The sequence below is a fragment of the Manis javanica genome, chromosome 8 (genome assembly GCF_040802235.1).
Source record: "Manis javanica isolate MJ-LG chromosome 8, MJ_LKY, whole genome shotgun sequence".
Lineage (NCBI taxonomy): Eukaryota > Metazoa > Chordata > Mammalia > Pholidota > Manidae > Manis > Manis javanica.
This window is the reverse complement of record NC_133163.1, coordinates 98,088,385-98,107,982: the sequence shown is the minus strand read 5'-3', so window position 1 is coordinate 98,107,982 and position 19,598 is coordinate 98,088,385. Positions and strand designations below refer to the sequence as shown.

Here is a 19,598-nt window from a genome sequence, read left to right as displayed (position 1 = left end):
AGTTAGGGCCTCATTAAGAAGTAGGTTTATAAAATTCTGATTCATGTTACATTTAAGTACTTCTCGTTCCTTCACTCCATCCCCCCATTATAGGCAATACTACTAATAAAAAGGGCTTGATTTTTATGGAGTGCCTATCCTAATTTATACGTTAAAACACAGAAAAGGTTGAGCATGAAACTGTTAGGACACCTTATCAGTTTTCTATGTTGATCAAAACTGGTAATAGAAAAAAATTTATGAGTCATATGGGATGTATACATATATAGGTATGTAAAAATAACTATGTTTTAATTATGGTTTTAACTAGTGGAGAAGAAAAGTTATGGGAAGAAGTAATTAACGTTTGAGAGATGAACTTTATTAGGGTATCCTTTTGCAAGTTAGGTTTTAGAGTTCTGAATGAGGCCCAGAAGTTAATTCTCTATTAAAGATGGCTGTTTTACATACTATAGGAATAAAAATCACCCATTTTCCCCTTTTGGTAGCTTCTAAATAACATTTATTAAGCAGTATGATGATGGGGAAAACTGGGTAATTGGATGCTGCATCTATTTAACATAGAAAAAAGGGATGATTGTTAAATAAGCTTGATAATGTACCCAGTGAAATGTTGTTGGGTAATTTCAAAGCCATCAGGATGACTCTCTAGCCTTCTTTGCTGAGGTCTAACTTAGAGGAGAGTTCTGTGAAGTGATAAATAATAAATATATATTTTATATGCACTTACATTATTAGAAGCACAACTGAGGTTTTCTTTTTGTTGTTGTTTTTACCTCATAGAGAGAATGATGAATCAGTCAAAGAAGAGAAATCTGAATTAAAAGAAAAATCTGCAGGAAGTAAGAAGGCCAATAGATTTCATCCTTATTCAAAAGACAAGAATTCAGGCACTGGAGAAAAGAAAGGTCCAAATCGAAACAGGGTTTTCATTAGCAACATCCCATATGACATGAAATGGCAAGCTATTAAAGATCTAATGAGAGAAAAAGGTAACCATCTCTGATAAACCCACTGTTGGATAATCTTCATGTAAGGGGGGAGGGAACTAAGCAAGCTCTTTTATTCCTCTGAGCCACACAGACTCTATATACAGATTTTTGTTTACTTCTTAACACATGAATTAATCTTTTCCTCTTCTTACACTTGACACAATTTCATTACAAGGTAGTATGGCTAAATGAAGGTTTTTTTTTTTCTTTGCCATTTTAGTGGGATAGTAGTGAGCCAGCATATGCATGCCACCAAGAATTTTGTTAAAGTGATTGCTTTGTCTAGTTGAAGTTTTTACAGAGTTTTAAAGGACTATTGCATTAGTTAAGCAATACATTCAGCGTGTTAAAGTATGAATAATAAGGTTTGATTAATTTTTTTCCAAAAGCTGTTTTGTTATTATCTTGGTGGAGTCTGGAATCTGGCTGTGGAATTCATTTTGTTTGCATTGTCATGAACGCCATAATGCTGTCTCTGCAGTTCGCTATTAAAATTGAGTTACAACTTGTTGCAGTTTTGTTTTCAGAATAACCTGAAAACCCTCATTTTATATACATGGTTGGTTTTGGGGAAAAATAATTTTAATACTTGATCTTGTAAAAGTTAGTTTTGTTATCTCATGAAAAATTGGGTTTTAACAGTCCTGCAAACTATGTATTTGGCTTTGAGGCTGATCTCTTCTAATAAAAAAAAAATTGCATTGGTGTATCTGTTGTAAGGTGACAACTATTTGATTGGTTTTATTCATTGACCTTTTTTTTAGAAAGTGTGTGGCTTTCTGTGAAGCATGACTTGTAAATTGGGTTTACTGATGGCAAACATGATTGAAGACATTCAGGTAGAAAGTCACCTTAAAACAGCTGTTGTGTGTAGGCGACCAAAGTTACTTGAAAAGTGCTAATGTTGAAGTTTTTAATAAGATAGGCTAAGGGACCATTTGTATTATATGTGCATTTGTTCACCAACTATATCATGCTGGTCAAAATATGATCTGTAGTATGAATTAGGTTAATACAGTTGTTAGCTTTTTCTAGAGAATGTGGATGATGTACATTTCTGAAAATTATATTTACATAGCTATAGATAGGAGGTATGTTGGTCTGGTTTTGATTATTGGTGAATAATAGGTGTTTTCTGTAGAGTTGTGCACAGGTGTGCAGTAAAGCAAGATATTGGTGTTTAAATGTATTGTTTCTTGGTATTTTCCTTTTGTATGTCTATGTAGTTGGTGAGGTTACATACGTGGAGCTCTTTAAGGATGCGGAAGGAAAATCAAGGGTAAGTGCTGTGGGCAATAATCTGCTTGAGGTTTAAAAGTTCCTCAGCAGTTTACTTTTTGTATAATATTTGTACCAGTTTTTGGAAACTTAAGTTTCATTTTGTTTTACTTTATTATGCAAGATTTGAGGCTTTATACTAGCAAGTCTGACACTTAAACAAACCAAACTAGCTGCCTGCAAGGGATGGGTTTTGTAAATGCTCAAAAAGGGCATTTACTTTTCTAATGCTCTAAGGTAATGCTTCTTCTTAGCCAATAGATTTTAATAAAGAGATTTTTTTTGTTGTGTTTTGATGTCTTCAGGGATATTTTAAAAGTCATTGGATAATATTCCCTTAGAGTTCTATGAGAGAGTTCTTTATATCTTAAAGGTGCTAATTCAGAATGTATGTTCGAAACTTATACTGAAGAGCTTAATTTGGTAACCTGCAGGACTACATAAGAGGCAGTGCTCTGACTAATTGGTATGAATGACATCAATGATTAAATTGACACAGAAGGAATTGGTCAATAGTAAATTTTGATTGTTAGTGACAAGAAAGCAATATACTGAAGAATACAATGGAAAACTTTTATAACAGTGCTGAATTATATTAGCAAAAGCCAGTTCGGTGTGTGAAAAATTAAAACATGATATTCAAATGTCACTTCAAACAGTAATAATGACAGAGAATTACTTAAAAAATAATTAAAAATTTTTTTTCTTTAAGTTTTTTTTTAAAAAACTTACAACTGGATGCTGTTAAATTGTATGCAGCCAATTTTCTCTAATGGAGAACTTTGTTAAGACTAAGATTAATATTTCCTATTTTAATTTTAATAAAAGTGAAAAATATACATTAAAAACTATTGCACAGTATGTTCTTCAAAAATATTTTTAACAGTGTAAAGATAGGTGTTTTAGAGCCTTCAATTATTTCCTTGTTACATTTAATTGAATATGTACAATGACATTAAACTTAGAGACTGCTAGAAGTAAAAATGTGCTCCAAACTTGTTAAGTACTAGATTCAACTGTCTTACATATTAAATAGATACAAAAATTTAATAGAAAATTTGAGGTTACTTGCCTGTTATGTTTTGAAGGTATAAAAGACAAAAAATGATTATATACTGATTTCTTTGAATGACTTAAGTGTTAGAACCTAACATCAACTTCCATCTATTGATTTAAAACTTTTTTTTCTTTTGCATATATTGACAAATCTATCTGGATATAGGGTTGTGGGTAAGAATTTTTTTTAAGTATCTTAAGTCAAATTTAGACTTCCTATTGGAAAAAAAAATTAGTACATAAACTTCTCCTGTGAATTTTTCCCCCATTAAGTGTGGTTGAATTCAAAGATGAAGAATTTGTAAAGAAAGCACTGGAAACCATGAATAAATATGATCTTAGTGGAAGACCCCTGAATATTAAAGAGGTAAGATTTCTTATATTTGGGATAACTTAAATATTTGAATATAAGGATCAACTTCTTTTGGACATTTATCTTTGATAATGTATATATCTCTTTTTAGCATAGATGCTTATTGAAGCATTATATAATGATAGTTTTGTTTGTACATGATTTCCTATTTGCCCTTAAGTAGTTATCCTATATATTAGACTTTTTCCAAGTTGTTACAAGCAGAGGTGCATGATTTATAAAAAAATTCAGGATACAGAAATTTAAAGATGGCAAACTTTAGGCATGGACTTTATTTGGTATAGACATTTTCAATTTTTAGATTGTGGTATTTAATTTGAGAAATACAGTAGATATTCTTGTGGTTAATAATCAAATGCTGTTTAATAGTGCATATTCCTTAAGGACTTGAATAAAATTGCTATTCACTTTTGATAAATTGAAGCCAAAACTGTACCAGGTTAAAATTTAAGAAAAGTTATAAATCTATTGGTGATATTTGTAACTGTAACTTGAAAACCCCTAAAATGGGAATGCTCTTTTTTGTATGGAATTTTAGCAGTTTAAATATTTTGATGAAAGGTTGGTCAGATGTGGCATAAAAAAACTGTACAGTTAGATGCAATTGACCTTGGTAATGATGAGCTTGAATAGCAGTCATTTTTGTATTTTCCTTTAGTTCATATTGTTAATTTTATCTGAATAGTTTGATCACAGATCAGTTAGGCATAAATCTTTGCTGAAATCTATATTAACAAAAAGATAGAAGATGTAACTTTGGGACCCTGAACAGTCTGTACCAACATGGATGCAAAATAGTAGAGCAATACCTTTGGTCACAATTTAACTTAGAATAGTAGTGATTGGAGTCCCAACTCTATCACTTTCTAGCTGTGACTAGGCATGTTACTTTCTCTCTAAACCTCAATAATTATAATAATACTATTGATAATATTTACATAGTAGGGTTTTTATAAGGATTAAATAAGATACATGGTAAAGAACTCAGGCCCTAGAATCAGGGAATCCGTGTGACCCAGGACAAATAACTTAACCTCTCTGTTTCTTTGTTTCCCTATCATTAAAATGGAATACTAGAACCTGTCTGATAGTGTTAAAAGGACTCAAAGAGTTAATATATGTTAAACTTTTAATAAATGTTATAATTTCATATTACATAAAATACTTAGCTCAGTGCTCAAAATATTGTTAACTATGTAATAAGTATTAGCTGTAATAATAATTATGATTTTGTTATTCCTGTATAATGTGGTAATATTAGTGGTGCTTGGTCTCTTGTTCCTGAGTATAGGTGATAACAGCTTAAAATTAGGCCATGTTATGAACAAATACAAGTATCTCAAATCTCTTTATTCTCACCGGGAAGTGGAGCATTGGTAGGGAAAGTTTAGACTGTCATAGTCTGTGCCAGCCATTAATTTGGTGGTTTTTATGCATAAAGCAGGACGAGTGTTCCAAAAATGTGATATCCTAGTAGTTTTCCATAATAGTGGCATTTGTAGAGTAGCCATTATTATGGAAAATTGCTGTTTTGAGGATTATGACTTGCTGTTTTATTATGTTGCCTATGCTTTGTCAAAAGAAATTTTATAAATTCTCAGTGTCATTTTTTTTTAATTGGAAAAATGTTCATGGATGCTAAAGCCAAATCCAGGTTGTGTTCTTTTAAGTTTTAGTTCATTGTAGAGCCTCAGTAATGTTTCAGAGACCTTAGAATAGAGTTATGTGATCCAAGTTGATGTAAGAGACTTAACATTTTTAACTTTTTTACGAGAAAAAAATGGTTGAGTTTGGACTAGCTAAATGATGAGGTGTTCTTTATTTAACTTTTTTGGATTAGTATCACTAAAGATCCCTTTTCTGGGAATATCTGATTTACAAATGAGTGGCTTGGGTCAGTGCTGAAAACTACTAGTGAGAGTGTAAGGAAAGGATATTTCCAATGTTCCTTAACAGATAATAAAATTGTATTTTTTCATTTAATTAAGTGGAGGTTAGTAGCAGTTGTAAACTTATAAGCCCTCTAATAGCAGAATGGCAGGCTGACATCCAAGGGGAAAAGAGGAATAAAATCTACCTTATATTGTAGCTAATTTGTTTTGTGTAAATTGTATTTTCTATGTGTTTTACATATTCTGTATGTCTGCATGTGTGTTTTTGTGTGTATATGTACTTACATACATATTTGTCATACATATAAGAAGACTAATTGAAACAGCAGTGTGCTTTCTTAATGTTTAGATGTTAATGACAGCCTAACTATCTTAATAGCTGATGAAGCATCTTCCCTGCTGTGTCCTCCTTCCTCCTTCTTCCCCCATAGATAACCACTTCTTTAAATATTGTATTTGTGCAAGTTATTGAAACCTTAGACCTGATGCATCCATTATTTTTTTTTTTTTTGCATTTAAGAAAGGTGATCCACCCTGACTGTCTTTTTTTTTTTTTTTTTTGAAAGGGCATCTCTCATATTTATTGATCAAATGGTTGTTAACAACAATAAAATTCAGTATAGGGGGGTCAATGCTCAATGTACAATCATTAATCCATCTCAAGCCTAATTCTCGTCAGTCTCCAATCTTCTGAAGCATAACGAACAAGTTCTTACATGGTGAACAGTACAAGGGCATTCATCACAGAAACTTTTGGTTTTGATCACGCATTATGAACTATAAACAATCAGGTCAAATATGAATATTCGTTTGATTTTTATACTTGATTTATATGTTGATCCCACATTTCTCCCTTTATTATTATTATTATTTTTATTTTTAATAAAATGCTGAAGTGGTAGGTAGATGCAAGATAAAGGTAGAAAACATAGTTTAGTGCTGTAAGAGGGCAGATGTAGATGATCAGGTGTGTGCCTATGGACTAAGTATTAATCCAAGCTAGACAAGGGCAGCAAAACATCCACGGATGCAGAAGATTTCTCTCAAAGCAGGGGGGATGAGGTTCTGAACCTCACCTCTGTTGATCCCCAATTTCTCACCTGATGACCCCCTTGCGACTGTGCCTGTCTTAGGTTGTTCCTCCCTTGAGGAATCTTACCCGTCTCTGGCTAACCAGTCATCTTCCGGGGCCATACAGGGAAATGTAAAGTTGGTAAGTGAGAGAGAAGCCATATTGTTTGCAAAGGTTAGCTTTTTACTTCTTTGCAGATTTATGCCCTGTGGCTTCTATGCCCAGCACTTGTCTCGAGGTATCTTTACCACCTGGAGGAATTACGATACTAGGTAAATTCGATATGAGGCACGAATTCTATTTAAGGGTTGTAATTGGGAAGGAAGAAGAAAAGCTATAGAGGTAGCATATGGAAGAAAATATGGGAGGATTGATTATTTCTTTAACATATCTTCTTGTAGAGTACCTTAAGTATGTATAGGTTTTAAACTACTAACTAATTTGCACACACATATTAACATAATAGGAATACGGTGACATAAACAAAGCAAATCTATAATTACCATCCATCTCCAGTGAAGCCAAGAAAACCATTTAGGCACCCTAGGCATTTGTGAAAATTTGTCTATGATATGATGGATATTGTCCAACTGTACTTGAACAGTCTGAGAAAAATCAGACAAATTAAAGCAGCCCATTTCTGGGAACTGTTCACATCCCATATGTTCTTTTAACCGTAGATAGTCTATAGTCATGAGATTTTGGAGTGCTACAACTTGCACCCCTCCCAACTCCTGGTTAAGTTCCAACAGTACAGATCCGGTCAAATTCGTTGTCTCACTGTATGCACATGCCAGCCTAGACATCTCCCTCCTCATTCCAATGGCAAGTCCAGGAAACGGTGGGGTGGACGCAGCCACAACTGCAGCATCGCCCGGATCCCTGTGGAGGCCTTTTGATGATCATCCCCCGGCACGAGTCCTCCAGAGAGTGCTGATGCCGGAAGCTCCTCCTCATATCGTATCTTAGTTCATTTTCTGGGTATCCAAGCTAGGCCTTGATCTTCTGCATAGAAACAAACAGACCCTTTGCCCACACTTTGACATGCCCTCTATACCACTGTGCAGAACTCATTGGAGGTCAGCACACAGGGACTGATGCATCCATTATTAACTTAAAAGTTTTATAGCATTTTTCAAAACATTTACTTCTAGCATTTTTTTTTAAATTTCTTCATGGTGAAGAAACATACTGGAAGCTAGAATACCTTTATTCTTGCATTCACTTTTTCACTATTCTCCTGGCCTTCCTAGAGAACTTATTAAAGTCATGTAACTTTACTTTTATTGTATTCCCAGCAGCATAGAGTTGATGGTTTCATTTATCATGATCACTTCGTAATGCAGATGATAGTCTGTCAATGTGTTTATGTGGTTTTTGTTTTTTTGCATTCCACTTAGTCAAATGAGGTACATTTAAACTTGCTTTCTGTGTTTTAAAGGTAAACTATTTTTCTTATAAAGTTAATTAACTAAAAAAACAATGTTTAGTATCATTCACTTAGCCTTTATCTCTCCTTTCCTGCTGTCTTAATCAGATCATAATCATTGTTTAGGAAGGAAGGAAGTTGGAAGGTCGATAATTATATTTTGTCAGGAATGAAATTTATGCATTTTAATAGCTCCCCTCTACCCTGTTACTCCTGGGTTTTATAGCAATATGTTCCACTGTTGAAAAGCTTTGAATTAGTCTGAATTTGGCATTATATTGGGCATCCAGTGGTGAGAACTCACCATTACTGCATTTTGGAAAGAAAAGAGGCACTGTAAGTATTTTGTCCCTCTCCAAGTTATGTGTATTTATATGGATGTGACATATACTTGTATGCTAGTATGAGAGCAAAATTAAACTAATTTCAAGTTCTTAAGTGACTTTAGTGATTGGAAAGAGGTATTTAATTGACATCCCTGGAGACTGAACTCTTTTGTCTGTCCACAGGTTTTTATGGGACTGAATTCTCTGGATGAGAAAAAAAACTCACTCTTCAAGAGGGCAAATAATTTGAGCCAGATGGGATAGCTACTGTAGAATTTGAAGTTGTTACTGTACTGATACAGACTTTTCTGATGTATCTAGTGGCATTTAACATTCAATGTGTGTTATAGGATCCTGATGGAGAAAATGCTCGTAGGGCATTGCAACGAACAGGAGGATCACTTCCAGGAGGACATGTACCCGATATGGCATCGGGGTTGATGAATTTACCGCCTTCCATTCTCAATAATCCAAACATTCCTCCTGAGGTTATCAGTAATTTGCAGGCTGGTAGACTTGGTTCCACAATTTTTGTTGCTAATGTAAGTTTAAGCTGTAGTCTAAAATTTTGTTACTAGATATTTCTAATCATGAGATGGTTTAGTTGATGAATGGGGTATAGGTTTATAGAACCTTTTGCTTATTTTTAATTTAAGTAAGTGAAACAGTAATTATTGTAAACTCAAACCTGAATTAAGTCTATATGTGTAAGGTTAGAGTGTAAATTTAGGATTTTTTAAAAGAACTGTGGAATTTATAAACACAAGCAGTTCTTGAAATTATTTACTTTTATTCTTTGTGATTTTTGTTCAATTGGTAAATGGATCTTTCTTTAGCTTTGATATTTGATATTTGTGAATGTGCACATTGTAGTTGCTTTGTCACTTGTTCTAAGCTTTTGAAAGTCAGTGATATCAACAGTACTTTCCAATATATGAATTTCTCTGAGTAAAAATAGCTGTTCAAGTTTCAAATGTACAAAACAGGACTGAGCAGTTGAGAGACTGTTTTGGGTATTAAAAAGATATTCAGGATATAGATGTAGCTTAACTGATTTAAGCAGCTTAAGATGTTTTTACTTGAATACTATTGATACCCTGTTTAACAAGAATTCTAGTTCTTCATAGTTTTGAGAGATCAGAAAAGATTTGTTTGTATTTGTAAATGGGGAGAGGGGTTTATTAGGTATGTAACAATATAATTTTATGTTAAGCTTGACTTCAAAGTTGGTTGGAAGAAGCTAAAGGAAGTGTTCAGCATAGCTGGAACTGTAAAGCGGGCAGATATTAAAGAAGACAAAGATGGCAAGAGCAGAGGAATGGGCACAGTCACTTTTGAACAAGCAATTGAAGCAGTTCAAGCAATTTGTATCCTGATTTACACTTTAGCAATATTTAATAAGGTTGAAGAAGCTTTACTACTATTTTGTGGGGGTCATGAAATTAAGGTTGCCTGACTTAGAAATGTGTGTTAGACTTTAGTCTCCAGCACAGAAAACCTTTACTATGTCCAAGTACTAAAGTCACTCTTAAAACTTGAATTAGCCATATTGTATAAACCAGTGTAAAGTTTTTCCTACGTTCCCTTCCTACTGCAACTAACTATGTATACCTGCTGTGGACAGTTATGTAATACATTGTACATTAATGCAGTTGATTTAAATGAAGCCTTACTAATTTTATTGTTTCAGTGGTTATTAAAGATTTTAGTTATAAAATAAAACCATAAAGCAAAGAATTGAAGATTTTTCTTTGAGTATATGGAAGATTCCAAAACAAGTAAAACATTAAAGATGTTGATTAAAATATTAGAGATAATCTGACTCTAAATAAGAGTATTAAAAATGTTTTTGTATTCTAGTATAATTTTATAGTTGTCCTAACTGACTTTCCTTGACTGAACCAACAGCTATGTTCAATGGGCAGTTTTTGTTTGATAGACCTATGCATGTGAAAATGGTGAGTTCCTGTCTATCACTTCAACCCTCCAACCTCTTCAAATCTTTTATCTGCTGTCTACATTACAGATATTTTTAGCTGTATATTAATCATATATTAAACTTTTTTTGCAATTAGGATGACAAGTCTGTCCCTCATGAAGACTACCGTTCACATGATAGTAAAACACCACAATTACCACGTAAGTCAAAGCTATTAGAAACAGTACAGACTATTCTTTTTCAGCTTTATATTATATTTTAAGCAAAACTATGTTTTTGTGCCTATATCCTGTTATGTACAGTTTGGCTATTTAATAGTCCCATGGATGCTCCATAACTACTTTGCTGTAATATATATTCAGGCATATCAGTTTTTTCCTTTAATCACTGTCAGGGTAATTCATCGTTTTTTTGTATACAAATCTTTGGTATGTTGTTGGTTATTTCCTTTTAAGATAGATATCCTGAAGTTGAGTGACAGGTTCTCAGGTATGCTCACCAGAAATATGCTCAAGTATTATCAAATTGTTTTTCGCAGGATTATAAAACAGTAATGTAATACACTTAACATCTGTGTCTGTCTCCATGCTCCATCTGCAAAATAAGGATGGCAATAGTACTACTACATAGGGTTGGCATGAGTATTGTGTGAGTTAATATATTATGTAAAGCGCTTAGAACAGGTTTGGCATAATGTAAGCTCTCAATAAATACTAGCTCTTGTTCTTACTATTCTACTGTACCTTCTCTGATTTTTATTAAAGTTTTTTATTACAAAATATTTTAAATGTACAGACAAAATTAAAATACTCATGTAGCTATCGTAGGCCATATTTGTTATAGGTGATTTTTCTTTAAAATGAAATTTTACAAATATGATTTTGAGATTCCCTCTCTCTTCTGTCCACCTCCCATCAGATACCTTTAGAGAAAAAAGCTTATGAATAGAGCATTTAGCATTTAGGTTTTAATAATTTGGCTGCACATTTATACATCCATAAACATTATATGTACTTGTTCTGCTAAATTTCAAATTTGGTGTGACATCATAGAGTATATATTATCCTTCAACTTGCTGTTTGTGATTTAACATTTTTGAGATTTCACTTATGTTGATTAATCCTATCTTGGAGAGTATTTGTTCTTTTTCTTTTATAATGATCCCCTCTCTTAATGTTTGCTGGAAATTACTTGTAAAAGTTCCTGGTCTTGGTGTATTGTTTGGAGAAAGATTTTTAACTACTGATTGTTCATATTTTCTGTTGCTTCTTGAGTCAGTTTTGGTAATTTCTATTTTTCTAAATGATTTTCCATTTTTGTCCATTGTCACATTTTTTGGCACCAAAGTCTTTTATTTCTGCCACATCTATAGTTACGTCTTCTGTTAAATTCCGAAGGTTTGTAATTTCTCTTTTTCTTGGTCAGTCTTGCTTAGAGTTTTGTCAGTTTTATTAGTGCTTTCAAAGAAGTAAATGTTGTTTTCTATACCTTAATTCCTGCTCTTAGCTTTATTTTTTCCTACTGTTTTTTTGGGTTTAGTCCCTGTTTTTTATCGTAATTCCTTAAGATGAATACTTCACTAATTCGCAGCCTCTCTATTCTAATGTAGTTAGGACTATTAATTTAGGAGCTGTACACAAGTTTTGCAATGGGATCTGATACTGTGATTTAATTTTTATCAAATTATCATTAGGACTCTTCTTAAGCCATGTATTTTTGAATTTCCAAATGCATGGGTGTTTTTTCTTTATAATTCCTAGCTTAACAGTGTGGTCAGAGAATATGGTCTATATAATTATGATTCTTTGAAATTAATTTGGGCTTTGTATTATGGAGTAATATATGGCACAATTTTATAAATATTCCAGGTGTGCTGGTGAGTGCACTGTTCTATGTATGTCCATCAAATCAAGTTTGTTAATCATTTAAATTGTCTTAAATCTCTGCTAATAATTTTGTCTGCTTATGCTGTCAATTACTGAAAGATATATAGTAAAATTCTCCCACTAGAATGGTGGATTTTTCTGTTTTTTCTTACTTTTACTTTAAATATTTTGAAGCTAACTTAGGTGCATCTAAGTGACATATTTTCAATAGTGAATCAAAATGTCATCATTTTAGAAGTGATTTTTTCTTTAGTAACTACTTTTAAATCTTTTGCCTAGCATTAATGTAAATACAGCAGCTTTATTCTGTTTATTCACATGTATTGATTTATTTGGATTAATTCCTGTCTTATTTTGTGTTGTTTTTCTGTTTTTTACAAATACTTATTTTCTCCTATCTTGCTTGCTTTTTTAATGATTATCCTGAATATTTTAATGTGTCTATATAAAAAGTCTGAAGTTAATATGATTATTATTTTATTCAGTAGTAGAGTGACCTTTAGATGCTTTAATTCTAACCACTTTCCTACTGAAGTTACATGTTGTTATTGTTCAGTGTTTTATTTCTATATTGCTTTTTTCACTCCTACAAATTAGGCATTGTTATTATTTACCATTTTCTTGTCTCTGCTTTCATAGATCCTGGCACTAATTTTTTTTCCCTGAAGCATATATATTAAAAACTCTTTAATGAGGCTCTGTCGTTAGTAAATTCTTTTAATTTTGGTTTGTCTATAAATGACTTCAAAGATAGTTTCACTGGTTATACAGTTTAAGATTGGTGGTTATTTTCTCTCAGCACTTTGAAAATATTCTAGTCTTCTGGTTTCCATTGTTGCTATGAAGTCAGCGGTCAGTTGACTAGTCCTTTCTTTGTAGGTAAGCAGTTCTTCATGTCACTAATTTTAAGATCTTGGTCTTTGGTATGCAGTTTCACTACAGTGTGGGTGTGGATTACTATTTATTGGGCTTTCACAGTCTGAGAATTCAGTTTTTAAAAATAAATTCTGGAAAATTCTCAGCTCACATGTCTTTGAATATTGCCCTTTTCTTTAAGGCAATCCTTTTCCACCTCCACTAAGTTTAGCTTATCACTCAGGTGTCCTCTTTCAAGATCCTGGCTTATGTAGGGGCTTCCCAATTTACTTTACCACCATTAATATTCTTCTATTTATTTAGATAAAAATATATCCTTTATTATATTCTTTTTCAGACATTTTTATGTATTCTATTGTAATATATATGAATGCATAGACTTTGGACAGTTTGTTGTTTTAGTTAACTATTGTTAGCCTCCCTGTTTTTTTCTTTTCCCTACTTCCTTCCCTTCCTTTACTCAAATTGTTATAACTTGGATATAGAGCCTCCTTGTTTCCTGTGCTTCTGATATTCTTACTTTTTGGTTAAAAACAGGATTTCCCAGATTTACGAAGATTTTGCATGTTCCAAGATGTGGGACTGATCTCCTTTCCAGGGGTCTGGGTTCCTTTTAGTGAAGAATGGTATCAGAGATGAAAATAAGAGTTCTAGATGTAGACATGAACATTGTTGATAGTCAAATATGCTATTGCTTTCAGTTGGACCAATTTTAGGGACTGAGCTGAAAAAATATTTTTTTTAACCAGGTCACATTGATCTTTCCAATTTAATGCAACATGCTTCTCTATTCTTATCTTAAAAAAACATACATATATATATATATATACACACACACACACACGCATATGTATTTTATACACACATACACAGTATATGGAATTCTCAGCCCCTTCCACTTACTAATTGCTATATTAACTAGCAAAAATTTTAAAACCATACTCAGATTTAGTAAATAAAAGTCTCCACTAATATTAATTAAACTCTTCTGTCTTTAATTTATCAGATTTTTTTTCTGAAGGTCTTATTTTCAACAAATTTAAATAGTTTAAGAGAGGTAGTAAAATAATGCTGGATTTAGAGGCAGACAACTTAAATTCTAGTCTTAGCTTGATCACATAGCTAAAGGGTATTTGTACAGGTAACCTAAGGTCTCAAAAATTTCCTCATCTATGGACAGGTGCCATATAAATGTAAATACATATTTATGTTAGTGATAATAAAACTTAGGTAATATTTGTTTTATTCAATATTTTCATGGTTATAGACAGTTTGATTTAAACCATCTTAAAAGTAATTATTTAGATTTTAAGTGGTTCTACAAATTGGAGGAAGATTTTCATTTTTAGATATATATACCATTTATAAGATGGTATGATGTTATTCAGAATCCTCTTGGTGTTTCATCAGTCCTTCTCAGTATGTCTTAACTAGGATATTAGCTGGACCTGCTTCATAAATATTTCCCTTTCATAAATGGTATTATAGTGAAGCTTCAGTATGTTGCATTCTAATGAAAACAAGAACCAGTGCTCTTATTTACAAATTTGGAAAATTTAAAAAATACTACTACAGGCATATAGCTTTAAAAAAATTTTAGTGCCACTTAGTTAATCATATATGAGCTTGTAATGTTATACTTATTTGTTTTAGGTGGTCTTGGAGGCATTGGAATGGGACTTGGTCCAGGTGGACAGCCTATTAGTGCCAGTCAGTTGAACATAGGTGGTGTAATGGGAAGTTTAGGTCCAAGTGGTAAGTGTTCTGTTTCTTTTTAAATGATACATTTGCTAGCTTATAAAACTTCAATTATCAGTTTATAATAATGTTTACAGGACTATTTTATAGTTGAATATTCAGGATGCACTTCAGTCTGAAAAAGAAATGAACCCTTGAGAGCAGAGAACATGAAGGAAGGTGGGAGAAGGTCAGGAGGGCTGGCTCTGCTGTAGCTAGCCTTTCAGCACTTTGGATTTTGAAGTGTCTTTAGAGAAGGAAAATGTTCAACATAGTACTTTGTGTATCATGGATATACAGTATTTATGGAATGGTTGAAATGCTACCATATCATAGGTAGTTTAAGTATATCTGATTGGGAAGGTAGCTTTTTGGATAGCTACTTGGCTCTTTACCTGGACTAATGTATAGTTTATCTCTGAAAACTTGTTTTTAAGCTTTTTGATTTCAGGACCCTTTTATACTCTTAAAATTTGTTGAGGACTCTAAAGTGCTTTTGTTTATATGGTTGTATTTGTCAATATTTACTGTATCAGAAGTTAAAACAATTTAAAAATATCTATGTAATTATTTTAAATAATAATAAACCCATTGTGGTAATATAAGTGCAATTTTTAAGAAAAATAATATTTTCCAATTTAAAAAAATTAGAAGAGTGGCGTTCTACCTTTCTGTACATTTCTTTAATGTTTGGCTTAATGCAAGACAGCAATGCTGTCATTTCTGCATCTGTATTTGGTTTGTTGTGATAATGTAAATCATGTGTTTCTGGCAAATTCCACCTTATACTCATGAGACAATGAGATTAAAACAGTCAAATAATATCTTAGTATTATTTGATGAATGAAATAGTTTTGACCTATTGGACCTTCAAACGTCCCCAGAGTTTACTTTGAGAATTGCTCTTTTAATTGATGGTCTAAGAAATGCTGTCAGATTCCTATTTTTGTTGAGGTATTATAGCTATACCTTAAGTTATGAGGGTAGTTAAGGTAATCAGTCTGATCCAAACAGATGGAAATTTTCTCCCTTACTCTTAGGCCCTCCACCTCCTAAACATATAGTATTATTATTCTTTAGTTTTTTTACTGCTCTCTTAGCTGCCATATTTAGAGGCATTCTTCCTTTCTGAACTGATCTCTGAGTCTGCTGCAGTGATATTGTGTGTCTCTGCTGAAAAAAACCCTGAATGATTATCTAGTCTTCTATATTCTCTAACTGAATGTGACTGTGACCAGTGAATTTTGTTTTCTTATTTAATAAGTAGTCAGAGAAGCCTTTTTGAAGACTCCTGATTAGACAACTTCTATGACATAGTCCTTTTAAGCATCCCACCTGTGATGCTGCTTCTCTAGTGGTCCATTGTGGTTAGACCAGTGGTATCTTCTTTGCTGTATTGCATTATGTCTGTCTTTAGTCATAAAAATAAGATTATTGAAAGAACATAATGTGTATTTTATTTGAGGTATGGGAATGGATGGTCCAGGTTTTGGAGGAATGAATAGAATTGGAGGAGGTATGTATAAGCATTTGTTTTTTATATGTACCCATCACCATTTTTAGTAAATTAGAAATTGTGTTGAGAATTCCAAGGAAAAAAAAGGCATGGTTTATTGTTGGCTCACATCCTAAAGGCTGCTAGCAGAATTTGAGTCTGGTACATCCTTAAGGGATATGGAAGTGATATGTTAAGAAGCAGCTGCACAAGGTAGGGTGGATGAAGAGTTTACTGGTGAAACTTAACATTTACAAAAATAAACATTTCAGCTATACAGCTGATAGTCAAATCTCAAAATTAATCTTTATTCCATAGGAATTGGGTTTGGTGGTCTGGAAGCAATGAATAGCATGGGAGGATTTGGCCGAATGGGAGGTAGGTATAGTGGGATGTGTATGCTTCATTTAATTCCTATTATTAAAAATTTTCCCCCTTCACTTAGGAATGGGTACTATAGATGTCTTCAGAGGGCATGTGGACACTAGGGGATAGGGAAAGGCATGGTGGGCCTGGGGAAGAATATATGTGGCATGTGAGGTAAGTTGGGTAAATCACAGATTTTTTATATTTGTGATTTCTGCTATCTTTTCAGTTTCATTTCAGTGTTCTTAAATGGATTTCCAAGGATTGATATACTTGAAAAAGGGTTAATTTGTTGCATACTCTTTTCAGAGCTATACCGTGGTGCAGTGACTAGTAGCATGGAGAGAGATTTTGGACGTGGTGATATTGGAATAAATCGAGGCTTTGGAGATTCCTTTGGTAGACTTGGTAGGGCTGGCTGCATACTTCTATTTTTCCTACAGGTTATATTTTTCAAAGTTTGTTTCTCTTTTTTATGAAAAGCTGGAAATTGATAATGTTTTATACAGTTTATGACTTGCAGAAAAACACTTGAGGGATTTTAATGTATCAAATTTCTTTTTCAGTATCTTATATATTAAAACCCTATTTCTAGAAGATTTTATACTTTTCAGATACTGTACATCTGAGAGCATAGTAGCTTGGAAATTTTCAAGTCTGGTGTTTAAATTAATTAGTATATTATCTTTCCATCCTTGTTTAGGCAGTGCAATGACTGGAGGGTTTGCAGGAAGAATAGGAGCTTCTAACATGGGTCCAGTAGGATCTGGAATAACTAGGTTTAATTTTTACTAGAATTTATTCAGTGATATTTGAGTGCCTGCAAAAGACTTTGCAAGAGTAGTTACTGTAGTGTAGTAATACTTTATTCTTACATGTTAATATGTCTTATGATTAAGAGAAACTTTGATAGTTACTGAGCTTTTCTGTTTGATCACTGTTTGAAATTTCTAAGCTAACTTTGAGTTTTAGTTCTTTGACATTTCTAAACTAACACCATAATATGTAGTAATTGGCAACCAAATCAAGAACCTCCTTTCCAACTAAGAAATCTGGGGATTTCCCTGATCAAGTGTTAGGAACAACTTTTGGTTTAGCACCAACTTTGTTTCCTTGCTTATTGTCCACAAGTACTGTTGGTGACTAGCTTATTTCATCCATGAACACATCTTGTACCTTTTGTTAGACAACAGGTGAATTGACCTAAACATGACACTTTTAGAGACCTTCTGAGGCTGGGGGCTAAGGTTGAAAGAGATGCTGATTTCCTCTCCTCCTAGACCTTTCTTGTGATAGAATCATGTGTAGTTGTAGCACTGGGAATGCAGAATTTCTCCTATCTTTTTCCACTAGCACACTTATATTAAGCCTTAGCGTATGGCTTAGTTTTTTTTACTCTGTTGCTTACTGAACTATGTCTCTGAGTTCTCCATACTACCAACTTCCTTTAATTGATTGAAATCTCATAAAAGAAAACACAGCCTCCTTCAACTGTTCTAAGAGTGAATTCAAAAATCCTGTCAGCTGAAAAAATTTACTTCCATTGTACCTTGATTCTCATTTTATTCCTTCTTTTCAAAGCTTTGGTCACTTTTTCCATTAATCGTAACTCCCCTTCCTCCCATTTTTACCTCAGTGTTTACAGTTCTGTTTCTCTCACTTTATATTTGCTCTTCACAGAAATCCAGTGTGAGGGTGACATTAATTTTTAGAGTTTCTATGTATGAGGATATTGAGTATGACAGAAAAATGATAACTTTTGAGAATGAGTAGGATTGGAATAGAAGGAACTCAGTACACAAGAATGAAGTGGTTTATGATCTGCTAGCTAAATTCCCAAGCTTTGGTTAAAGGAGTGTGATTCTAATTTTTTGTTATTTCCACAAGTTTTATATAATGTTAAGATTAAAAGTTAGGTTTTTCTGTGGTTATTGAAAATTGAATTGATACAAAAAGAGAAACTGCATGTGAAACTTAAGATAACTGTGGTAAAAGGTAAGCTAGAAAAGACATGTAGATGAATATGATGAAAGCAACAGTTGATATGTTGGAGCTGTAATAATTTGAATTTACCTCATATATCTTTATTCTAGCAATTAGCCTGGTATTATTAAAAAATAAAAGTGAAAAGTGAAAACTACTTAACATTAATGGATAAAGTAATTGGTAGAAAATTTATATAACTTAAATGATGTATTTTATGATCAGAATATAATTTTATAGAAGTATATATGTGTAATGTATTTTAAATAGTGGCTAGAATTAACAGATTTAATTATCCATTAACATTCAACTAACCAAATATATACCAAATTACATTCTGTTCCTTAGAAGATCGTTAATATTGGGTGAAAATAATTTTATGTTTATGTATTAGCTAATTACATAAATGAATGAATTTTTCTCTCCTTTTCTTTCTCAAAAATGATTCTCTCCCTCTTCCTTTCCTTCTTCCTCTTCCTTCTTTGCCTTCTATTTTTAAAACAACAATACCAAATTCCCAAACCCTCCCTTTCCTTGAAAATCTAGGTGGTGGAATAGGTGGCATGAACAGTGTGACTGGAGGAATGGGAATGGGATTGGATCGGATGAGTTCCAGCTTTGATAGAATGGGACCAGGTATAGGAGCTATACTGGAAAGGAGCATCGACATGGATCGAGGATTTTTATCAGGTCCAATGGGAAGTGGAATGAGAGATAGAATAGGCTCCAAAGGCAACCAGATATTTGTCAGAAATGTAAGCAACTAAATCTAAAGCATACTTAAACTTATTTTTTCCTTTGTGTATCTGTTACTAATACCTTTTTTTATTCTAGCTGCCTTTTGACTTGACTTGGCAGAAACTAAAAGAGAAATTCAGTCAGTGTGGTAAGTATGCCA

General features: G+C 32.8%; 1 protein-coding gene across 1 annotated transcript in view; it reads left to right on the top strand.

Annotated features, from left to right (window-relative positions):
- MYEF2 (myelin expression factor 2) overlaps positions 1 to 19,598 on the top strand; it is a 28,705-nt gene that overhangs the window by 4,369 nt on the left and 4,738 nt on the right. The window contains exons 2-15 of the mRNA XM_073211765.1: positions 784 to 992; positions 2,219 to 2,271; positions 3,493 to 3,500; positions 3,600 to 3,693; positions 8,769 to 8,960; positions 9,632 to 9,785; positions 10,327 to 10,376; positions 10,494 to 10,557; positions 14,773 to 14,874; positions 16,322 to 16,372; positions 16,670 to 16,729; positions 17,027 to 17,125; positions 19,247 to 19,455; positions 19,535 to 19,586. Coding sequence (XP_073067866.1) covers positions 784 to 992; positions 2,219 to 2,271; positions 3,493 to 3,500; positions 3,600 to 3,693; positions 8,769 to 8,960; positions 9,632 to 9,785; positions 10,327 to 10,376; positions 10,494 to 10,557; positions 14,773 to 14,874; positions 16,322 to 16,372; positions 16,670 to 16,729; positions 17,027 to 17,125; positions 19,247 to 19,455; positions 19,535 to 19,586 — 1,397 coding nt within the window. The remainder of the gene's footprint in view (positions 1 to 783; positions 993 to 2,218; positions 2,272 to 3,492; positions 3,501 to 3,599; positions 3,694 to 8,768; positions 8,961 to 9,631; positions 9,786 to 10,326; positions 10,377 to 10,493; positions 10,558 to 14,772; positions 14,875 to 16,321; positions 16,373 to 16,669; positions 16,730 to 17,026; positions 17,126 to 19,246; positions 19,456 to 19,534; positions 19,587 to 19,598) is intronic.